Source organism: Coregonus lavaretus (genome assembly GCF_964263955.1).
Source record: "Coregonus lavaretus genome assembly, chromosome: 36".
NCBI classification, from domain to species: Eukaryota; Metazoa; Chordata; class Actinopteri; order Salmoniformes; family Salmonidae; genus Coregonus; species Coregonus lavaretus.
The window spans coordinates 2,529,373-2,538,952 of record NC_140023.1 but is presented as its reverse complement, the minus strand read 5'-3'; the positions used below and the strand labels follow the sequence as shown (position 1 = coordinate 2,538,952).

Here is a 9,580-nt window from a genome sequence, read left to right as displayed (position 1 = left end):
TACGTGGGTTACGTGGGTTTCGTGGCGTTTGATAGTAAAGTTGAGAGGGGTGGAGCTGAGAGGGGGTGGGGCACAGTGCTCGGGGGCTTCATCAAAGGACCCAAAATGTTACTAGGCAAGCTGGTTTCCAGCCACAAAGTCAATATTGGCTATATCGTAAAAGTTTATGCACACAAAAATGTGCTTTTTGGTCTTAATTTAAGGTGAGGTATACGGTTAGCAGTGTGGTTAAGGTTAGGTTTAAAATCTGATTTTTAAAACAGAAATAGTATAAATGGGCGGGGTTTATGAATTTGTGGCTGTGGTAACTAGTGACGACCTTGTCACTTGCTCCTACGTTAGTTAGGACGTTGGGAACGTGCCAGATCATCTGATTGGTCGGTAGCCATATGTGGGAGGAGTGTTTACTCGGTTATTTATTTAGCTAGTTCCATTGTATTGTTGCCTTTAGTGTATTACGGCTGGGCAGACGTAGCGCTCAGAGCGCTAGCACTTCTTTTATTTCTTCTTTCATTTCTTCTTTCACTGTAAACACATTTTAAAATGTCCTTTACGTCTTCTCATAACAACTCGCTGGACGACAGTTTCTCTCCCTCCCCACAGGACGACCTGGGTTCTCAACGGTTGTCCTGGGGGAATCTGGTGCAGAAACTAACCGTACTCAAGAGGATCAATCAACGGTTGGCAGACAAAGATCATTGCAGTTGGAACAGTGAAACTGGTGAGTGTTTGTTTAGCACTTCAGCCTTTTGCCTTACTGAGTGAGGAGTAGCGTATATTGGGTGGTTGTCCCACTAGCTATCATAAGTTGAATGCACCAATTTGTAAGTCGCTCTGGATAAGAGCGTCTACTAAATGACTAAAATGTAAAATGTACTGTCTTTACTTTATTAAGGATTGCTACACTATTTTGCAACTTTGTATCACACAAAAGCTATGCAGCAATAGTCAGTCTAATATTGATTCCAAAACAGATTTAGAAGTACAACACTTTTTTTTATTGGGATCAATAGTTGCTTATCCATAGGCTTCATATGAAAAAGTTAATCCCAAATCGATTGTTACAGTACTGTACAGTACACTGAAAGAAAAGTAGCCTTATCGTTTTCTTTTCTGTTCCAGGATCAGTCACAGACATGTCCATGATATCAGAGTCCGAAAGTGGTCTCTTCTACAGCCCGTTGGAGGAATCTGTCTGTGCCCAGGTTGTAAAGACCATTGTCGAGAGCCTCTCCGACGCTACAAACACTGTCCTGTGCTGCTCCAAACTGGTCCTACCAGATCCTCTCCTGCACAACATCAGTCGGGAACTTCTCCATCTGGCTGCTAGTGAGCCTTGCGGCCTCAAGGGGGCGCTCATTGATCTGTGTGTGGAGCAGGGGGACCAACAAGGGGAATTGGGGGGAAAACTGTGTAGTGTGGAGCAGATAGCCGTTGACCATAACCTGGTTCCTACCTTCCATCTCACCCTCGTGCTACGGCCAGAGGTGGGGGGGTTCTGGCCCAAGGTGCAGAGGCTCTTTGGGGGCCGGGTGGCTGTGTCCCCCCAGAGGCAGAGTGGGAGACACACACTCAGGCTCAGTACCGGGTTCAGGGCTATCAAAAGAAAGCTGTATAGTTCAGGAGAGCTGCTCATTGAAGAGTGCTGACCTGGCCAGAGCTATGGGTGTTTTGTAGTAGATATCAGACCTGGGTCTAATAATACACATCTGAAATACTTTGATATACTTAGTATGATGCACTTTGTTTGGTTTGCCCGGTACAGTGGAACCAATGTAATGGTCCCAAAAGTGTAAATCAAGCGCACTTCAATACTTTGACTCTGGTCTGATGTATATAATATTGTCTATGACTGGACTGAAGAAAACACTACACATAGAAGCCTTGTATGGCTCTGTGTGATAGCAGAAGTGAATTCAGCTATTCCAATGTGGTCACCAATGTATGTAAAGAAAACTCACTCTACTTCTGAGGGTGTGTAGTGACATTGAATAGTCAAATTCTGAAGAAGATACTCAAGATTTTGCAACAATGTTTACCATGTTGCAGTTTTATAAATGCAAAAATGTATTGAATGTCTTCTAGGGAACACATCTTATGGCAGCTTTTCCACATCAATTGATGTGGGGACAATCGAATGTAAGATATGGGCATTAAGAAAATGCAAAACTGCTGTTTTTGAACCATGGATTTTATTAGACGGTCTTTATTTGATACTCAAATATTCACCTGAACTGCTTTTTGTACTTCCAAGAACTTGAAACTGTGGAACTAAAATAAACCATTAAAAAAAAAATGCCATGTGAAATATTTTGTTAATGGATCATGAGTCTGTAATAAAATACAACCACAATAGGTCATAAATATAATGATAAAAAAAGACATTTGTTTTATTTTAGCAATCATTTTTAATACTCGGCTCAATAATCTACCGGGCTTCAAGCAAATCTACAGGGTACATTCAATTATCAGCTACATAATTCCATCTAGCCTGTGTTATATAAATGTATAGTGCCTATATAGGTATTAACTATAAATGTTATACAAAAATTGGCTCATGTCTATCCTGAAAGGCCTTGAGTTGGTTCTTCTAAATATTTATCAAAGCATAATTGGGAAAGAGCTTTTAATAGTATCATTCAAAAATACATTTAATCTCTTTTTCCAAAAAAACATGACGCCCTTCTAGTTTTCTGCCAGCCTTGAAGACACTAGTGTTTGTGATTAAACCAGCCATCACCTTGTCCGTTTGTTTCACAGTTCCACAGGAAGTTAAATCTGTGTGCAGAGAGAGAGGGCTTCCCCCCACAGGCCATATGTCTGCAACCCACCATATGGATCGAAGGCAGTTTCTCTCGCTCTTGAATTGCTGCTCCAATTTTTGTGTGGGCTTGAGTAGAGCGTTGTCTATTGATTGCTTCATTCGATTCAAGTACCAAATAATCTGAGGGAAAAAATAAGTATGGAGCAATTAATAAAACATAAAATGGATCTCCAACAACAGAACCTTTCTGATTGAGGTTTAAATCAGAGCAGATGGGCAACAAGTCATGCAAGCACACATCTAATATGGTAATCATGGGCATTTATCAGTAGCATTTTATATGACATTGAGATACATTGGTTAATAAAAGATATTGGAACTGTGTAAACATTCATTTTTTGTTTCACTTCCACGGCTCTGTAAAGTTGAACTGGTTGCTGATTGCTCATTTGGGAATGTTCTGGGAACCTAACCTACTCAAACAGTTTAAATTAAATGGGAAGCCCATCCACTGTCAATGATCCATCAGCAGGCAATTAAGGGCATTTTCACACAGTTCTGAGCTATAGTATTTTTTTCATTTGGTCCGGTTGGTTTCAAATTGCCTAAACCAGAAAAAAAACTAATTTATTGTCACATAGGTGCAGTGAAATGTGTTGTTTTACAGGGTCAGCTATAGTAGTAAGGCGCCCCTGGAGCAAATTAGGGTTAAGTGCCTTGCTCAAGAGCACATCAACATATTTTTTCCTCGTCAGCTCGGGTATTCGAACCAGCGACCTTTAGGTTACTGGCCCAACGCTCTAACTGCTAGGTTAACTACCGTGTTCATTATTAAAAAATGTATTGGAGAAAAATGCTCACGCTAAGTAAGTATATTAAGTTGAGAGCATGTGAGAACATCTGCGAGAGGGTTTTGTGCATGCAGGATCAGTCATGTATGCTTTTTTTTTACATAATAGCATAGGTTAACAGGAAGGATAAACCAATATCACGATATGCCTTGCTCATATCGATATCAAACAATATCGAAGTCAAAACAGTATCAAGCGATATTGATATAATATTTTTCCAGTTTTATTAGTCGTATGTACAGGATACACCATCCAACGAAATGCTTACTTGCAGGTTCCTTCTCAACAATGCAACAACAATAAGAAATAATAAAATAATACGAACACAAAGTAAATGTCTCAGTAGAATAGAATAAACATGTTAGCATCAGTATAATACAGGAAGGCACACTTTATAGTCCAATATTTACATGTGTTTTAGGGAAGGGGGGATTGGGGGGCAAGTGTTTAAATTGTGCAGTATTTAGCAATCATAATAAGAGTCTGGTAACAGCCGTTGTGATGTGTGTGTAGCATTAATGTATGTCTGTGGGAATTTTCAATATTGGTGCCCACCATTACAACGTGCCCTTCTGTATGTCTGTGGGTTCTTATCCCTGTATCGTGATCTGAATCTCCGACAGTCGTGAGCAGCTAGGCGTTCCCATCCGCTGAGCCCTTTGGAACAAGTCAGAGTCTCCGAAATAACAAGCACGGTACAGCAAGCCTTCCTCTGGAAGACAAAAACACACAAAAATGTATATATAAATATAATTATGCACTTTATCAAAAAAAGTATCCAACTTCAGCATTACTTCACTGCATTGGCCTGGCCTGGTGACGCATCCACCATAGTTGCTGGACTCATGTTGGAGAAGACAATGTGAAAGGAAAATATCCTAGCCAGTACAGAACAGTAGGCATAGTGTGAAAAGGGTTGCGTTAACGTTGGGCTGTAACTTACTCTGTTGCTTCTCATTCCAGCAGTTGTTGCTGAGGTTGGAGATGTAGTCTTCCTCCACACTCCTCAGGTCTTTTCCAGAATATTGCTCAGTGAAGCTAGCTCCTACGTAGTAAGGCACCTTCAGGGTCTGTGTCTGCCTCCGGTGGATGTGGCCCGTACCCCTGCAGCGCAGCACAGGAAGTGATAAAACAGGATATGAGAGTGTGACAAACAGGGGTGGTTCAACTTCCTGAGTGACATCACGTCAAAGAATTACTTGTAATTCTGAGGGTTACGAGCACAATAAAAGCTAACCGTTTATAATTTCATGTTGTAATAACTGATACCCTCAGATGTAATAAATTATGTGATGAAGTCATAACTAGAGATGCTTTGTAGAGGTGGTTCAATCAATCTTTTTTTTCACACTGACCCAACTAAAACCTTTCAGATTTCCTTGTGACAAAACCAACATTTCATCTATTCTGAAGCTGTGACCCCAATCTGATAATGCTGGGTCACGACCCACCATGTCTGTCAAACACTGCTATTATAAGTAAGTAGCAGAGGTGTATAAAAGTGTGTATAACTATGTTATAAGTGAGTTGTAGAAGTGTTAGTGTGTAAAGGAGGACAGTGAGACTCACGAGCGGTGGTTTAAACTGTAGGGGGGAGGGGTCACCATCATCTGGCTGAGGGTGGAGATGAAGATTAAGATGAGGATGGGCATTAGCTGGACAAACAGGAAAGAGAGAGATAAGAGTCAACCCTGCTCCAGCACTCCCCAGCTGAATTCCAAACGGACTCCTAGCCCCTACTCCTTCTTTTAAGTGCTTCTGCAGATCAGAAAGGATTGACAGAACCTCGACCTGCCTGACAGAGGGTAAGATGGAACACATACTGTACATTACAGAATAAAGGTCTGACTATTAGCGTGGTCAACATTCTGATTCTCGGAGCACAACAACCTACATTCTGCCTTGAAATAAATGAGGACATAAGAAATACATTGATCAACTACCTACATAATTTACAGATTTCACTCACTTTCCTCTGTCTCCTCACTGGTCTACGCTGACCAAAGTGCTCTCTGAGAACTACAGAAGGTCTCTAGGTTTAAGTGTTAAGGGTCCATTTGGAATTCACCACACACACACGTCACAGAAAAGGCTAGATAACTAGCCACTAATCTAAGTTTGACTATTGTCATGGTTAATACCCTTCATTCTGTCATGAAGTGAGGACTTAAGAAATGCATCCATTGATCAACAAAAACGAGTGTACGGATTTCACTTACATCCTGCTGTTCTCTCCTTTCTGGTCCTGCTCTACGCTGATGGCCAAAGTGCATTCCGCCATTTCTGTAAACATGTACATTACCCGGAAGAGAGCAGAACATACAGTATAGAACAACAATTAGCATCCAAACATCCAGGCCAGAAGAACATAATTGAGACCACCTTTTGTCCACAACCAAGATTGTGTTGTTTAGGGCATGCAACCACATTTTTTTCAAAATGTTTTGCCAACGAAAACAAAAATGTGCTTTTCTTATTGGGCAAATCCAGAAAGTCTCTCCCTGTTTCAGTCAGTTTTCGTCCACTTGGTGCCAAATAAATAATACGACCCAACTCACGTGATGGGAAGCCTCCTCCAAAGAACATGTTGAAGAGGTCCTCGGACGAGATGTCAGCTTCGAAGTCATGGCGCTGGTGCCTGTGCTGTTGTCTGGTAGGTTGCGCTCTCTCCTCACCATACTGGTCATACTGACTCCGCTTCACTGTGTTACTCAGCACAGCGTATGCATTGCCAATGGCTGGGGAACACAAAAAACACAGTAACTTCAGTTAGGCTTAAAAACATACTTTGCCATGATGGTATACTTTAGATTCTGCATTAGCAACATACTTTGCCATGATGGTATACTTTAGATTCTGCATTAGCAAGCGGTGAAATTTAAACTGCTAGAACATCTGAAAAGAGAAGCAAGGCACTCTTCATACAATTCATTAAAATGCCTTTATTTGTATGGCATGTTCAAGGGAACCAAGATTTAAACTCCCACGCGTTTTGGCTGCATGTCCTTTGTCAGGGATTACGAAAGTAAAAGCAAGCGATAAAAATTTAAACTGCTTGAACATCTGAAAAGTTACCTTGAAATGCCTCTGTGGCTCCTGGAGCCTGATTTTTAAATCGGGGTGGAATTTCAGGGCCAACTTCCTGTGGGACTTCTTCAGGTCCTCCTCCCCGACATCCTTTTCCACTCCTGGAATCTCATAGTAGTCTTTACAACTCTTTATTCTACACACATGGTATTGGAGGAGCACAGACAGAGTTAGCAAGTCAGTGAAGGAAAATAATTTGTCGCGCAATAAGCAGGAAAACAAACAATTAACCATGCAGCAGTATCGCAGGTTGTCTAAATCATTCAAAAGTAGCTAGGGCTGTTAAAACGTATTTTAGATTGCAATTATTGTCAAGTATACAAAGTAGACGTTTCCCTTAAACACAGATCTAGCATCATTTAATCAACCCCAATCCTGATTCCAGACCTTAACCATTAGAGGGTATAAACAAATACTGGACCAATGGTTAGAGGGTTCTCCTTCTGGCTCCGTTAAACATAACTAAAGACAGACATACTTTTTAACAGCATCCAGCTGATCTGATGTGTATGGTTTAGATGAGTAAGTGGCACTGTCGCCCGGCGATGATCGAGCCTCGTCTCCATGGCTACGGTGTCTCACTACAGAACCATCACCATTCATTGGCGTCTCGTCTTCATGCGGTGGTTTCCCATTATGTTCAATTGACTCTAGTAAACCTAGGACGATCGGAATAGCTCACGATACAGCTGCAGATGATAAGTGATAACGTTGGCATGTCACCGCAGCCATTACTTACACTTCCCCCCACAACTACGGACATTGCCAGACGTGCAAGTACAATAGGGCCTAACGTTACACGTTATCGTGTAACTATATGTAACGTTACAGCAATATTAGTGGCCGAGTTACCACCAGTGCCATCTGTGTCAGCATATCGCAAGCAAGAAAGCTAGTAGAAGTAGCTAGCCTAGTTACTAGCTAGCTTGCGGATTAATGTACTGTATGCTAGCGCCTAATGCCGCGTCCGTGTGCTAGTCGGAACTAGGACACTCGGAAATGTCCGACTTGTAAACTATTTGAACGCGACACAACCAGTTACAACCAGTTAGGAAGTCTGAAATGTCCGAGTTCCGGCTAGTACGTAAACGCGGCATAAATTAGGGGAAGGGTGGGCGCTTGGGTTCTCAAAAGCTTGATGGTTAGCAAGCTAACAAGTTGGTAAACGACAAGTATTTGTGCCAGTGTGACTAGCGTTGGCTAAAAACAGTAAAACTAAGTTACGGCGGGTTTTATCAACAAGATAAATCAATCAACATACCACAATAAATAGTAGTTGTTGATAACAAACTGAACGCACTAACGTTAGCTAAGGACTAGTTACCTGACATGAAATAGCTAACGTTACTGTTCGCATAAAACTAGATAATCAATCAACGTACTTTTGGCCTGATCGGTTGGAAACAAACGCTGTGCTTTTTCTACAAACCTCCTAGCTTTGTCTGGTTGGTTATTACAGAGTGCATTGATAGAAATCTTTACGCACCGTTCAGCTTCGTCCTTATTTGAGTCCATCGCGATAGCAGAAAGGTCAGAACTGTTTACTCGCTACTGGTCGCACTATGATGACGTTGCCGGGAAGGTAAACGTTGGAACGTAAATAATACGTATTATCTGTGTCAAGACATCAGTAGGTTTATAATTGAACAGGGAAGCCAAGATGGTGTAGCTGTGAGAGGGAGTGTTTTCTCGCTTGTCCAAGCAATTCAAATAAAATCAAGTGTTTAGCAGATGTTATTGCGGGTGTAGCGAAATGCTTGTGCTTCTAGCTCCGACAGTGCAGTAATATCTAACAAGTAATATCTAACAACTTCACAACATATAGCCAATACATACAAATCTAAGTAAGGAATGGAATTAATAATATATACATATATGGACGAGCAATGATTGAGCGGCATGGACTAAGATACAGTAGGATATTACAGAATACAGTATATATATATTTGAGATGAGTAATGCAAGATATGTAAACATTATTCAAGTGACAAGTGTTCCATTTCTTAAAGTGGCCAGTGAATTCAATAGGCAGCAGCAGCCTCTAATGTGCTAGTGATGGCTATTTAACAGTCTGATGGCCTTGAGATAGAAGCTGTTTTTCAGTCTCGGTCTCAGCTTTGATGCACCTGTACTGACCTCGCCTTATGGATGATAGGTGGGTGAACAGGCAGTGGCTCGGGTGGTTGATGTCCTTGATGAGCTTTTTGGCACTGTTGCGCCTTCTTCACTACACTGTCTGCGTGGGTGGACCATTTCAGTTTGTCAGTTATGTGTACAACAAGGAACTTGAAGCTTTCCACCTTCTCCACTGCGGTCCCGTCAATGTGAATAGGGGAGTGCACCCTCTGCTGTTTCCTGAAGTCCACGATCATCTCCTTTGTTTTGTTGATGTTGAGTGAGAGGTTATTTTCCTGGCACCACACTCCCAGAGCCCTCACCTCCTCCCTGTAGGCTGTCTCGTCATTGTTGGTAATCAAGCCTACTACTATTGTGTCGTCTGCAAACTTGATGATTGAGTTGGAGGCGTGCTTGGCCACGCAGTCATGGGTGAACAGGGAGTATAGGAGGGGGCTGAGCACGTACACTTGAGGGGCCCCAGTGTTGAGGATCAGCGAAGTGTAGATGTTGTTTCCTACCTTCACCACCTGGGGGCGGCCCGTCAGGGTTAGGTGGTTAACTATATCTTGTTTTAGCTACATATGGCAAGTTTAGAGTTTGTTTTTGTCAAATTGAATGGGAAGAACACGACAGAAAGACAACAGAAGACGGAATATCCAAGCCTCACAGAAGACGTCAGGCATGTTAGCTAGTGACGATGAGAGCCAGAGCAGCATGGATACACAAGGTGCCGCGAGCTCAAGCAAGAGAAAGAACAAGA

The 9,580-nt window shown here is 41.9% G+C and overlaps 1 protein-coding gene and 1 pseudogene across 2 annotated transcripts; one reads left to right on the top strand and one right to left on the bottom strand.

Moving 5' to 3' along the window:
• Nucleotides 1-470: 470 nt before the first annotated feature.
• Nucleotides 471-1,737, top strand: LOC311111001 (DNA damage-inducible transcript 4 protein-like). Its single transcript, XM_084153682.1, has 2 exons — nt 471-721; nt 1,123-1,737. The coding sequence occupies exons 1-2, from the start codon at nt 544-546 to the stop codon at nt 1,647-1,649; spliced, it is 705 nt and encodes a 234-aa protein (XP_084009808.1). The 5' UTR covers nt 471-543; the 3' UTR covers nt 1,650-1,737.
• A 438-nt stretch (nt 1,738-2,175) lies between these two features.
• LOC311111000 (dnaJ homolog subfamily B member 12-like) lies at nt 2,176-8,224 on the bottom strand (annotated as a pseudogene). Its single transcript, XR_014615910.1, has 8 exons — nt 8,189-8,224; nt 6,691-6,838; nt 6,174-6,353; nt 5,835-5,898; nt 5,185-5,229; nt 4,559-4,719; nt 4,171-4,327; nt 2,176-2,944 (listed from the first exon to the last, which is right to left on the bottom strand). The product of XR_014615910.1 is annotated as a dnaJ homolog subfamily B member 12-like (transcript).
• Nucleotides 8,225-9,580: the final 1,356 nt, after the last annotated feature.